A 14,770-nucleotide genomic window follows, 5' to 3' on the forward strand; every position below is an offset into this window, starting at 1 on the left:
CCAAGCTTTGCTAGGGACTGTATTGTTTTGTCTGGGTGATTCATCTTTGTGACACATAAACGTCTTGGGGAATAAACCAGACTCGATTTGAGGCACAAACATGAAACAAATTTCCTTGAAGTACCACACGGCCACAATATGTTAAGTTCTGGAAAGGTCAAGGGTCATATGTTCATGAATAGCTATTAAATTTGTGTTTTTTACTAGTCAGGGCAATCAAGGGATCCTTCTTCAGTCATAGCTGGCTGGGAGTCTACATGATTCAGCAGTTCACTGAAGAACTCCAAAATGATGGCTTGCATACAGGAAAATCACCACTGCCACTAATCAATCATCACAGCTTTCATACTCCCTCAAACAGTAAAAACAAGCCACACATTCAGATGCAGTCACCAAGCCACAAGTTATTCAGAGAATGAGATATTTTCATCAGCCAGATACTGAGTTCAAGATTTCGACACTGACATCCTTCTTAAACAATGATAAAAGATGCACACTACAGAAACAAAATATGGCAGCTTCAACATGAGGAAAGTAGCTTTCATCAAACTACCAAAAAGGTTGTCATCAAAGAGATTCTTTGCTCAATAGTAAAAGGGCTTCGGTAAGCCTGTGTGTGGAATTTTCATCTCTCGTCTGTGGTGGGAGGTCAGTTTCTCTTCAGTAGGGCTCATAAAGGCTGTGGTTTGATCCAACAAGTTTTGAGGAGCTTACGTACAAGCCTTCTAGAGCCAAAACAAAAGACAGGAAACCCTCATTGCCCTGTCCAACAAGGAAGCATGCTGATTTGGGAACCCTAGACACTGACAAGATGTTTTGGAAGAGGAGATATCTGAAAGGAAGGTGAAGGGAAGACCTCCCAAAGAGAGTACTCCATTAAATCTGTTAAAATGTATTTGTCATACATTTATAGATGCGTGGTCTTGAGTTTTCTGCTTATTGTTTCTATAAGCAACCAACCAAATTATTTTTTTTTTACTTTCCAGAGAATTTGTTTGTATAATATCTTTTCTCCAGCTTCAGCACGTGTCAAACTGGAAGTGGCTTTTCACACCTGCACATATCAATGCAGACAAAGTTTTTAAAAAGTTGAATGGGAGAAACTACCACCATCATAACTGTATGTCTCCTCTCATTACACTAACTTGACACAAGCTCTGCTGATTCATATGCAAGCAGTAAGTGCACAGTACTGTTCTATTCAGTCTACAGAGATGGTACATTGCACAGGCTCTATGACTATCAGTTAGTGAGATGCATTCAGTACTGCTTTTGAGTCAAACTGTTCCATCCCCTGGCTGACGAAAGAAAAAAGTCTATTAAATGGAATGCAGTTTCAAGTCAGCTACGAAGCAGTGGAATACAGCTTCCATCTACAGTATTTCACGTGCTAAAAAAAAGGCTCTCTTATTTCTCGTATTCTTTATTAAAAATACTGCTGTACACATGAAAAGAACAAAAAAACAGGATTAAAAGATAACAGTGGGATCGTGACATCAGAATGTAACATACTGGTGCTTTTTAGGGGAAGCTGTTGACATCTAAAATTTTACCAGAACAAAGGCCCCCCAAAATTGTACCCCCAAAGTATTTACAGTGTAGCAAACACACAAAACAAAACCCAAACAACAAGCAACCTAAAAAAAACAGGTAGGAAAACAAAATTAATAGCATCACATGATTTGGGAAAAGGTTGTCCTTTCTGTGCTTACAACTGTAAAAATAGGAAGGCCAAAATCGTTTCCATATATGGAAAGTGTACACGTTGGGAGATTATTTGTTTCTGTGTTTTAGGGATTACATATTTAACTCTTCCTATGAATGGAACATGCTAGTTTTTGGACAGCCTTCTAAATGGAATTATATTGGACTAGAAGGGCTCTCCCCAAAAAACACCAAAGCAAAAAAAAAGAAAAATCCAAAACATGGACCAAATAAAACTCCACAATGTTCTATGCATTACCGAACAGCAAATATTTCCTGGATGGCATTTACTCATGGAAACTTATTGGCTATTTGCTCTTTATTTTTAAAACACACTTTAAACCAAGTCCTGAGATTACTGGGGCCAAAGCAATGGACATTTAACATAATGACACAAGTTGGCAAAATACAACTTGTCTTTCAGAAGCAGATTCTGCTGGTATAGTGAGAATGAGAACAAAGCCCTGCATCACTCCTTTGCCTTTGCTTGTCCCAAAATATTGGTCCACAAAATAACCTGTCAAAAGGTTCCCAATCCCCACAACTGAAGAGATGATCCCCTTTCATTAAAAAAAAGTGGGGGGGAAAAGCCTCAGCCCGCTTATAAATTAAGCATTCAATATTTCTTCTAGAATACAAGTACTACTTTTTGTACAAAAGAATTACAATATGATTTTTCCAAAAAACATATAAAAGACAGCTGCTTTTCCTCAAATACATGAGCTAATGATAAAAGACTGGTTTTGCCATGTTCATATTTTAAAGTCCCTGTTCCTTTTGACATTAAAAAAAGAACAATATTATGGCAACTGTTCTCCTCTGAATATTAAACATTATGAGTCTTCTAAAATCTGTTCAGATTAAATGATAATTGATTTTATTTAAGCTCATCAACTGATGCTACCGATTGCAGGTTTTAATACATTTCCTTCGTTTGTCAAGGGTGTCCCTAGCTTTCTGATGCCTCCGCTATGAAGAGAATTAATTATCCACGAGGCAAATCTCAAGGAGAAGTGTCATCATTAAAGCTTATAAAACTGGACAGATTAAAAATTTCTCTGAAATTACAAATATTGAGAATTAATAAAATGAAAATTAGTAACATCAGTTGCAAGTGCTTTTGGAGTCAATCCTGACTTTTTTGAAAGAATTTCCACATTTTCTTCATGGTGAGCACCCAGTGCTAGTGAAACGTTCAGTGCTGGGAAAAAAGGATGTAGATATATACAGTCTTCATTACTGCTTTAAGAAAGGGAAAAAATTCTACATATTTGGCAGTCTTCAGTATCAAAGTGTAGATGTTTCTACTACAAATTCCCTTGAATACCCAAGCTTGGAGTCAACTGCAGGTCCAGTATCAGAAAGTTAATTGAGGAGGAGGAAAAAAATGTCCAGGCTTGAAGACTGAATATTCATGTGTTGAGTTATTATCAACAGTAATGTTACTTTGGACTAAGCAGCAACTGCAAAAGGCACAGCAGACCGCCATTCTTCCAGAATCAGGCTGTAAAACTTCAAAAGCTCTCAATGCCAGACAACTGCTGTGTGGTAGTTAATCTTCTGAACAGTGTCTTTGTATCTGTATCCAGTGTAAAGTACCATAATAAAGCTGTGGTTCAAAGAACAGAACTTTATACAAAAAAATTATACTGTAAGTAACTTAAAGGAATACACTTCTGAAACCTCAGGCCTGTAGCACAATTTCTTTAAAAAAATATTAAAAATTGCATAAATGTAAATGCATCTGACTAGCAGGAAAATATACAAACAGGTATTTTATTTAAAAGGCGCTGGTCATGTTCAGAGCAATTTGGATATGCTCCTGGAAGTTACAGATGCTTCTCTGTTTCCATACGGTGCTATGTTGCTTAGACAAAGCCTCAACCAGTTAAAAGGGGAATTTTACATGTGATAATTTTATACTTCACTTGATTTTTTTTAAAAATATGCATCTTCCGATTTGATTGGTTAACCACGAGTTGGGTGGCATATGATACACGTACAGAGGTTACAAGCGACACTGTAATTTACAGAACACAATTTCTATAAAATTATTCACCTGGTCCTTTATAGTATTCTGGGGTGCAAATAATATCAAAATGAATAAATTCTGCAGTATACTCAGTGGCAAAAAAAGAGATTATCCTAGAAATGTCCTTGCAAATAGATTCCCTTAGTAAGTATCCAATGTGGCAAAACATCAGAGATCAGAAAGTCTTTTTAAAAAATTAAAATTAGTGCATATACGAGTGAAAAAAAATAAAAGCAGGAACATCATGCCCTGATGCGTTCCATATTTTAAAATAAATTCTTCACAGATAAAGCCTCCAATGGCAGCCAGAGTTCAAGGGTAAGCAAAAAACATTCTTCCCTTCAAGTAACAGTGTACCTGACTGAAGTGCAACATCTCCTGCTGTTTGTTTCCCAAAATGTGAAATGAGATGACGACAATTCAGCTGTAGTGCAATTTGCTATTGGTTACGTTCCTCAGCAATGTCCTGCATGCTTTCAGCAAGTACTACAACTGCCCATTTGCGGCTGCAATCAGTTCTTGAAAAGTGTTTTCAAAGCAGCGCTTTAGGTCACTATACGTTACCACAAGTACACTCTTCTCATCTCTGGAAATGAGGCTTATTTTTTCTGGCACACCAGCATCTAGCTGAAATAAAAAGTGCATAAGCTTTATGCATAACCATATAACAGGATTTGACACACGCAATAATAAAGGCTGGATAACTTTCTGGCATGCAGAAAGGATCCTCCACCCATTCATAGTAATTATTATTTTCCAAATAGATGGAAAATCCATAGCCCTAGTCCAAAACCTTATTCTAACAAGCCACCTAGTTAAGATAAGCTTACTAATGACTTAAACAGCAACAGGTGAACTAGTCCCATGACAATAGAAAAGGAAGGGAAATTTTAATCTACAATGAAGATGAGATGTTCAAAACTGCAGATCAATTGTCAAGACACTCTACATACTTAGGCATGCACATGGTATGGGCGTCTCTGGGGCTTGTACCAACTCGGACCGCACGGAGGGATTGCTTGCTTGGGGGCGGAGGAACAAATCAAAATGTCTCCGCATGAAAAAAAGTTACACTACATTAAGCACTCTGCTGCTGAGTCTAAACCAAGTGTTTACTATAATTGTGAACACCACTATGTAAATAGTCCTAAATTTAAAGAGAACCATCATGAATTAGATAACACTTTTAAACTAGACAAGACCAGCAAAGCCTCTCAAATGTGGATTCCAGACGCTTTTGCTTTAATCACCAAGACACTCATTTGCACCACCACATTGTACGGGATATGGCTGCACTGTAGCCACCATGCACATTTTAAGGTCTCATTACCCCCTCTGCCCCATTCTGAAAACTGATTAAGTACCTGAAGAAAGTAAATTCTCTTAATAAAAGTGAAGAGGAAACATGACTGAAATAATGTGCAAGGATGGAAGGTACTTAAGCTCTTATTTACCTTGTTAAGACAAGAGATAATGTGGCTGAGGTCTATCCAAGGAGTACCCGCTTCTGTCACCTGATGGAAAAGATGATCCCTAAAGAGCTTCAGGAGATATCGGTCTCCAGTTTCTGACCATGCTGGGTCCTTCTGAAATCTGTCATAAAACAGAATTTTCACCTCTCTCATTAAAAGCGTAACATCATAAAACACTTCAGGCAAGACAGTATATGAATATTGGCTTTATAGCAACTTTTACATGCATCAGCAGAAAGGCCCTTCCATCAAAAGAAAGCAAAGCAGCTGATAGAATTAGATGGTATGACTGAACCCAACAATATTATTTCCACAAGAGGCACTGTAGCACTTGGAAGATATTTTCTGCTCTTAGGAGAAAAATAGTCTCGAAAAGATGCACTTATACTATGACCAAAACTATAAGTCTTATAGTTTGCAATTTAAAAAAAAATAGTTTTAAGTCTTGCAAAAATTCTTACGAAATGTCACCTTGAACTAGTTATTTTCTGCCGCCAGACAACCCTCAAGCTAGGATTAGGGGTGTACAGCAAAAATAAAGATATTTATAGAGACAGACACACATGGACACAGAGAAAGACACACCCAAAGAGAGACAGACAGACACAGAGAGAAAGGGGGGAGACAGACACGCATGCATACAGACAGAGAGACAGATTCCATATTCCTGGTATCTAGATCCAATAGTACCAAAGTGACCAGTTCTACTGGCCTCTGAACAAGCACTCCCCCACACCTGCCAGAATCCACTGTTTTTTACGGGAGAAAAATCTACGGCTTTCTACAGGGCAGAGGGAGCTTTAGCCAATTCACAACAGCAACCAATAACCAAAAGCTTCCCACTGAAAAGAGAACTAACAAAGCCCAACATAAGCAATGTCAACCACATAAACCCAACAGAACCAACATCAAACCAGAGAATCCCAGCAGGACCAAACTGAAGCGTCACTCAACGATGCCAAGGAGAATCAAGAGCCAATGCAAGCCCAACAGAACCAATGTCAAACCAGAGAATCCCATCAGAACCAGTATCAAGCAAGAAAACCCCATCATCCAATCTGGCAAACCACTAATGCCAAGGCAGCAGCCAGATCTGGCAATGGCATATTGCAAGCAAGCCACACTGACACAGTGACAAGCACTGTAAAGTTACCTCCCCTCCCTCTCCTTCTAGAAATGTAAATACTGGTTTATCTGAATATGCCAGGCATATCTGAATATTTCCAAACAGGTTTTTTCCCCCGGGGATATATTCAGTATTACTGAGCCAAAACACATACTCCTAGCCAGGATGTTACCAGGCCAGAAGATGTTAAGGCTATATTTATACACAAGGAAGTCCTAGTTTGAATGCCAGAAAACTGATCAAGGTAGCCTAGTTCATCCTACACATTCTAGACTTTGTAAGTCTTCAATAAGACACATGCACACTGACTCTTTGCAGTGCCCTTTATAGAGCACTGTGATGCTGAAATGGCTGAATTCCTTACTCTGGCCTCTCATTGATTGTTCCCAATTTTGCAAGTAGCCGAAATAATCTTCCATTCTGAACTTCCTGGAAGACAAAATTAAAAATATATACATATAAAATTTTGCACAGATGGGTGTAACTTAATTAAACTGAAGCACCTATCAGAGCAGTCTGATCAGTCTGTTTTATTATTTCTTGAAGGTTCTTCAATGCATAGTGCTGAATAATCTCTCAGCCAGGAAAAGAGGGTTGCACATACCTGTAACTAGTTTTCATTGAGTTATTCTGTGCAGGCACACATTGTGGACTACCCATGCACAGGCCTGTTGATGGAGAAACTATTTCCCCACCTAAACAGTCATGTAACCACCAGAGGAGCAACCCCCTCTCCCTCAGTTCTCCTGAGCCACCACGAACCACCACTAGTTACCAGGGAGGGATGTGTGCCTGCACAGAAGGACTTGGTGTACAATCCTGTTTTCATCGTTGTTCTTCTGTGCAGTCCCACACTGGGAGATTACCAAGGTACACACAATAAGGAGGCAGGGTGAATCTCTCCAACTCAATTTTATTATATTAACATCAACATCAGTGCAACTAACAAGTGCAACATCAGCATAATACCCTTGGTTAAATATAAACAGTATGAAAGGTAATGTCATATACGTATACATCAATCTGAAATATCTTATTATAGAATACACTTAATTAGAAGTAGGAAACATTAACAACTATATGCACCCCTCTAGAAAGGGGTTAATACAATCCAGGTAGTGCCCTACGCTCAATTTTATAACTAACATTATGCAAACAAGGAATGCAATACTGCTCGTGCCCCTGCCACTTCTTGTGATGTGTTAACATCAACAGCATAATAATTAATAAATCTGTCAGAAGGGGACTAAGCTGCAGCCCTGCAAAGGTGTGCCACAGGAACTCCCTTCAAAAAAGGCAGAAGAGGAAGCCTGGGACCCGGCTGAAGGAGCCTTTACCTGCAAGGGACACTGTGCCTTGGCCTGGCTATATGCTGTATGAATTGCAGACGATCCATCTAGATATAGTTTGGAGAGACGCTCTCTTTCATTTTGACCCCCAAAGCACATAAACAAATGTGTGTCCTCTCTGAATTCCTTTGTTCTATCCAGGTAAAAAGACAGCACCCTCTTTAGATCCAGAGAATGGAGAGCTCTCTCTGCTTTTGACTATGGATTGAGGATAGAAAACCGGGAGGGTAATGTCCTGAGATAAGTGGAAGGACAAAACAACTTCAGGCAGAAATTTTAAGCTTGGTCTCAATGCCACCTTATTAGGGTGAATTCAAGATAGGAGGGTCAGCTTGGAGAGCAGATCACTCACTCACTCTCCTAGCTGAAATTATGGCTACAAGAAACTGCACTTTCCATGAGTAGTAGTAGCAAAGAGGACATTGCCAAAGGTTCAAATGGAGGCAACATAAACTGTGATAACACAAGAGACAGGGACCGGCTGTACAATCGGAGGGTATAAATTTAAGATTCCTTTAAGGAATTTTTGGGAGATTCAGTGAGAAAACACTGTTTCCTTCCATGTTCTCATGAAAGGCTGAAATAGCAGCTAAGTGCACTTTTACAGATGAAGTGGCCAAACCTTGTAATTTTAGATGGCACAAGTAGTCTAAGTTATCATATAAGGGGCAGTTTGTAGGTGACAATCCCTTATCCTTGGCCCTGTAAGAGAATTGCTTCCATTTGGATGCATAAGAGTGCCTCGTAAATGGCCTTCTGGCATTCAAAAGTACTTGCTGTACCTCTTGCGAACAACCTATTACTGGGGGCAAATGCGCCATGCAGTCAGATGTAACCCGTTGGGGTTGTGATGAAATAGATTCCCTATGCAAGTATGTCCGGGGCTGATGGCAGTGTGATGTAAGTCTGTTTGAACCACTCTAGTAACTTCGGCAACCATAGTTGTCTTTGCCAGAATGGGGTTACTAGTAATCAATCAGTGTTGTCCTGCACTACACCTTTTGCACAACATCTTTGAGATGAAGGGGATCAGCAGGAACATGTAGAACAGCCGGCCTGTCCAAGAGTATTGAAATGCATCCTCTATAGAGTGAGGATCCCTGCTAGCCAACAAAACATGGGGCTTTCATGTTGTCTGCAGTAGCAAACAAATCCTCCTCTGAGAAGCCCCACTGGGTAAACACGTGCTCGAGATAAGTCACGTTCAAGGACCACTCATGACTGGCAGTTAACATTCTGCTGAGCCCATCTGCCCTGGAATTGTCTGATCCAACTATGTGAATGGCATGCAGGGAAACCCTGTTGGCAATGGCCGTAGCCTCTGCACAAAGAGTTAGAGAAGCTGTTCCTTCCTGCTTGTTTATATAATACATTGCTATAGTATTGTCCATCTGGCTCTGGACCTCCTTGTCCTGAAAAAAGAGTGCAAAAGAGACAAAAGCAAAGCAGATGGCTCTGAGTTCTAGTACATATATGTGTAGACATTGTTCTGTTTCTGACCATCTCTCCTGTATAGCCATAGAACCACAATGAGCACCCCAGCCCTGGGCAGACGCATCAGTTGTCACAATTATGTCCCAGTGTCTTGCCCCAAAGGAGACACCCTTTAACAAATTGGAATCCACAGACCACCAATGCAAAGACCTGATTACTTACCTAGGTATGGAAAATATATGATTAGGAGAATGTAGTGTTGCCTTAAAACCCCTTACAAATCAATTTTGTAATGTCCTTATATGTAAATGTGCAAAAGGCACCACTGCTGTAGAGGCAGCCATGTGGCCTAGAAGTTTCAGTATTCTCCACACAGATTGGAATCGATTCCAAGAATAGAGATACTAGGGATTGAATACATAGCGTCCTGTCTGGTGGTAAAGTTGCCTTGCCAACTGTGGAGTCCAGAACCGCCCCAATGTAAATTAGTTTCTTAGAGGGCTCAAGTTTGGATTTATCCATATTTATTATCAAACCCAAACGTAAGCATACATCAACCTGTAGGGAAACATCTTGTAATAACTTTTCCTCTGATGGGGCAGATACCAACCAATCATCTAAATAAGGAAAGATTGAACACCATTGTGTTCGCAGCTAGGCAATCACAGGTGCCATGCATTTGGACATCTGCTCTGCATAAAGATGCAAGTCTTCATAAGGCAAACCAGAGGACAGACCAACATTCTCACCAGGCAATGTTTTAGATGTCTCAGAACTGATCTTGTGAGATGTCACTATAGGATCTTTGTCTTCATCTTTGGAATCATATTGCTGCTGGAGCTGCACCAGTGACAAGGGGAGTCACGCTCTCCCAGATGAAGTTGATGGCCTCAGTCCCACAGCCTCGAATCCTTGAGTAGCACCAGACCACAAGCAGTGGTACAGTGATGGGATACAACAAGCCATATGATACTGAAGACACAAAGACCCTCTCAGATCCGACAAATACTGAGAGTCGGATCTGTGCTCACTATGTCCGCTCGGAGTTGGAGAATGGGCTCATGAAGTTGACTTTCGGATCCAGGGTGCAGGATTCTCTGCCAGCATCAGCTGCTTGTAGGGGTCTGGTTCAAACCCATCCTCCGTTGTCCATACTTCTGGATCTGTACCGACCGGGGCTGGCTCTGGCTCCTGAAGTTCTCCTTCTGAGAATGATCCTTCAGGGGAGTCGAAGTGCAATTACAGGGTCCTTGGAACCGGGAATGGCATCTGCTCCTGCGGTGGGTCCTGCTTGGACCGGCTCCGATTGGTCTTAGATCAGGAACGGGAGGAGTGCTAGTTTTTCTTGGACCTCTTTGCTGGTAGGAGGCAGATCTTGGCTCCAATGAGGTGTGCAGAGTGTGAGTCTTTGTGGTGACTGGATCTGACCTTGGAACTGACTGCAACGATGTCACAGAGCCAGGCCTAGATCTCTAGGCTTAGTGGCCAAGGCCTTAGCAGATTTTGGATCTAATGAGGTCTGATGGTCTTTAGAGGCAGGAGTTTTCACTGCCAAAGAGTCAGTGCCAGAGAATACTCTCTCCCACAATGCAGCCTTTAGTCTTTGGGCTCTCTCATTTCTCGCTTTTGGGGTGAATTGTTGGCACATGGAACAAACGCCAACCTTATGCCTCTCACCCAGACATAACAAACACAGATCGTGTTGATCCTTCAGGGGAGGATCTACAGGGCAGGGGGTTGGACTAGATGGTCTGTATGGCCCCTTCCAACTCTATGATTCTATGATCTGAATGTGTCATTTTTGTTCCACACTGGAAACATTTCTTAAGGAGTGCCTTCTGAGATACAGTCAAGATCACTCAAGTAGCAGTCGCACTCAACTGGCACAGCTCAAGTAGAAAGGCCGAAATCACCAAGTTTGAAGCAGTAAGAAAATGTACATAGTCAAAGAACAGTTGAAGCCAAAATCCTGAAGAAAGGCAGTCAGAAAAAAAATCAAATACTAACAAACATGAACAAGCTCAGAAGCACAGTTCCTCTCTTTGCAGTGGCTAAGAGAGAACTGGGGGGGGGTGTCACTCCTCTGGTGGTCACATGATCGTTTAGGCAGGAAAACGGTTTCTCTATATGACCTAGGAAAAGCAGCCCCTAATGGAGCTCTAAAGAAGCTAGAAAGTTTCTCTGTCAGCAGGCCTGTGTATGCGCAGTCCCCAATGTAGGACTGCACAGAAGAACTATGATGGAAGTGCTTGTTTTATTATTTTTTCTTCAGGAAAGCAAGAGGCTTTTCTAGCAGCTGTTCATCTCATAAAGGACTAAACCAGCAGCCACAGACTTCTCTCACTGATAATTTTCAAATAATACTAGTAAGGAGTCAAGGGATGTTTTAAACATAGTCCTTCCTTTAAATGACTGATGTACAGTAAAAGCTTTCTTATGCAACACCCAATTATCCAGAATGCTCTGTTAAATGACATTACCCACAGGGTAAGCTCCTTTCCCTTTGCCACAATATCCCTGTGTCTTCCAGCATGCATACACTATACCTTCCACATCTCCAGCTGGCCAGCTTGATGCCTCTGGTTGTTGCTGAGATTCTTACAATCAGTGCTGCCAGCTGGCAACATCCTTCCCCCTCTAGGCCTGCCTCAAGCTGTCGTGTATCAGCTCGATTGGAGAGCTTCTGGGCAGGTACCCTACTTATCTGCCTGCTGAGTAGGATGGCTCCATGGCTTGAGGGAGGGAAGGGAAGGTCCTACCAGGCATGGGAAGAGGGGCTTTTGCCATGGTGCTTATTGGGGTGGGTTTAGGTAGCTGAGGATTACTCTGAGTAGGGGGTAATGAAGACAAATAACTTTGAGTATACAGCATGTTTGATTAACCAGCAACTCATTCCCTATGAGTGCTGGATAAAGTTTTACAGTACATATTTCCTGTACTTCTTGTTTGAATAAGTGGCTTGCCCTCATTTTTCAAAATATACTGCAACTTTCAATCATGCCTCAAAATATCATCTTTGTGCTACAAATCCATAATACAAATATTACTTGATGGCAGACACATGCCCAGAAGACATCACACAGCTCTTACGTTTTTGATCATCTTTTTCTGGTTATCTGATGTTTTGTTAGTGTTTACTGCTATTTTGTATTTTTAATGCATTTTATACTTTCATTTAACATTGTTGTTTAATCTGCATGTGTCATTTTAATTTTTGTGGGGTGCATACTGCTTTGAAAACATTCCTTTTGAAAGCCAGTATACAAATCTAGTAATTAAGCATAGTAAATTGTAAAAGTGTTAGTAATCACTGCCACCCTTAACTGCTGTGTGGAATACGTAAGAGAATAATTTACCTTTGCAAGGTCTTCTTCTATTACATCATTTCTCATTTGGGCAGCATCCAACTGTGTATAGAATCGTGCACCAATCATAGGCATGATATCATTTACACTTCGAAGCCTGTTTTGGTCAGTCAGCAAATACCTACAGCAAACAATTTTTAACAAAAGGCTTCAAAACAAAGCCATAAGAAGAAGATCCAACAGTGAAGACTTTTATAGTTAAGTATTTTGAAAGTTAACATTTCAGTGACAGCTAGAAAGCAAAAAGAAAGGAAAATAAGTTCTATCATATACTGCTGTAGCAGATGAAAAATCTAAACAATAAATTTTAATAATTTGCATGGGTATGTTTTATTTATAATGAATACAACGTGGTTATTCCCATGTTAAAAAATGATCTTTTAAAAAAAATTCAGTATCATGGAGCAGTATATTTTAATGGATATCTATGAACACATGAAGCTACATTATACCAAGGCAGACCACTTTGGACCTTTGAAGTTTAGAACTGTCCACTCAGATCATCAGCAGCCCTGTACACATATTCCAGGGAACATTAATGTATGGTGTATACATTTTTCTTTGGATGCAAGTTCAGTCATTCTTATGCAACATTTAATTTGCATTTTATTGAACACACAGTTTAAACTCACATTTATCCAGGTACTAGTTCCAGTTTTATTTTCAAATGAAAATGCATTGGTTGTTTCTTACAATCTGTGTTCTGTACAAGGTACGTACAGAGCTACAAGTTCTCAGAAAAGTCCTTCTCAACACCTGCTGCCTAAAGACTGTGGAGAGGCAACTGGCAGAGGCTGGAACCTCCTGTCTGTAAGACACATTCTCTATGACTGAGCCACAGTACTGTCTTGATTCTAGGATAGCTACTACATTAACAAAGTATTATACTAAGGATGAGTGCTAGGTTAACACCCTGTGAATATATGTATTTATCCCAGGCACTACAACAAAAGGTTATTGAATTTAACACTTTATCTATGTTGGTTCATCTTGGAATACAAAGCTGTCAATATTTCCACATTTTATTCAAAGTTATCCCATTGCAGGAACCAGTTATTCTCTCTAAACCTCATCATTGTTACATATATTTGACAGCGATGTGATTTATCACTATCTGGTGGTGCTGAATACAACTGGCTGATGCAGCGCAGTGGGAGATATGTTTAAGTACAAGGTTTTGGAAGGCATTTGCAATAGATGGGTGTAAAGTGAAGTATTTGGAAGACTTACAAAAGCTTGGGGTTAAGTACAAAAGGAGGCTTAAACAAGGATGATAACAGTTTCAATATTAGGTAAAGATTCTTCAGTTTCCATTAAACTGGGGAATATTACAATACTCATGAGCAGGTAGGTGAGTTTGCTTTATTCCTACCGTGCCCCTCCACACACACCAGGGATCCTTCTTGTTTCTGCTACTGAAAGAATTCCTGTCACATGGGGACAGGGTCTATTCAGATGCGTAAGTAATCATGTTGAAAGAGGTTAGGTATCCACAAATTTTCTAGGATCTGTTTTCAGACATAACCTTATAAGAACATCTGAACACATGTGACACACACTAAGCAAATAAACCCGATAACATCTTAAGTTAACCTTTGGAATGTCGGGGAAAGACTATACCACATTTCAAATAACTTACAAAATAAGATTCTTCAAATCAGAGGAATAGTTGATTGTCACCAGTTCCATAGCTTTCTGTAAATTCTCTCTCTGAATTCCTGCCAAAGAATTACAAGCCAAAGCCAACACAACTTTCCCTAGGGAAATTAAGTCAGCTTGCTAAGGAAAAAGAAAAAGTAAATTTTATCAGGCTCAGCTATCGATAAACTGCAAGATTCTAAAACTTTAAAACAGATACTTAATACTATTCAAAGTAGTTCTTGAATGCGAATACATTTTTAGCAGACATCCACTTCATCGTGCTGGGGTGACAAAAGTCCAGTGCAGTCACGTGTGATAAATTTAAATTCCTTTTTATTAGGTCATGACGCATGCATAAACACTGTCTTGCTAGCATACCTCCTTAAGTATCCTTACATGTATTCAAAGAGACAAAAGAGACTAAAAAGATCCCTTTGTGCATATCTGTTAGCTTGTTAAGTAACAATAGAACTAGCAAGAGATGATTTGCACAAAGGCTGAATTAAGGGCACAATACAACTTTCAATCTTTTTTCATCTTCCCATTACCTTTAGTAAAAAAACCTTGAAATTATGCAGGGAAATATGCTTCAGTAACCTTTCCCCACCATGTCTGTTTCTTACCTCCATGGGTTCCCCCCACTTTTG

The 14,770-nt window shown here is 40.1% G+C and overlaps 1 protein-coding gene across 3 annotated transcripts in view; it reads right to left on the bottom strand.

Annotated features, from left to right (window-relative positions):
- Nucleotides 1-1,407: 1,407 nt before the first annotated feature.
- Nucleotides 1,408-14,770, bottom strand: part of PAN3 (poly(A) specific ribonuclease subunit PAN3) — a 74,641-nt gene continuing 61,278 nt past the window's right edge. For all 3 annotated transcript variants that reach the window (XM_054973056.1, XM_054973055.1, XM_054973057.1), the window contains 5 exons: nt 14,122-14,261; nt 12,474-12,603; nt 6,699-6,763; nt 5,191-5,329; nt 1,408-4,363 (listed from right to left, as the gene is read on the bottom strand). In XM_054973056.1, coding sequence (XP_054829031.1) covers nt 4,223-4,363; nt 5,191-5,329; nt 6,699-6,763; nt 12,474-12,603; nt 14,122-14,261 — 615 coding nt within the window. In that variant the 3' untranslated portion in view covers nt 1,408-4,222. The remainder of the gene's footprint in view (nt 4,364-5,190; nt 5,330-6,698; nt 6,764-12,473; nt 12,604-14,121; nt 14,262-14,770) is intronic.

The sequence above is a fragment of the Eublepharis macularius genome, chromosome 3 (genome assembly GCF_028583425.1).
Source record: "Eublepharis macularius isolate TG4126 chromosome 3, MPM_Emac_v1.0, whole genome shotgun sequence".
In the NCBI taxonomy this organism is placed as follows: domain Eukaryota; kingdom Metazoa; phylum Chordata; class Lepidosauria; order Squamata; family Eublepharidae; genus Eublepharis; species Eublepharis macularius.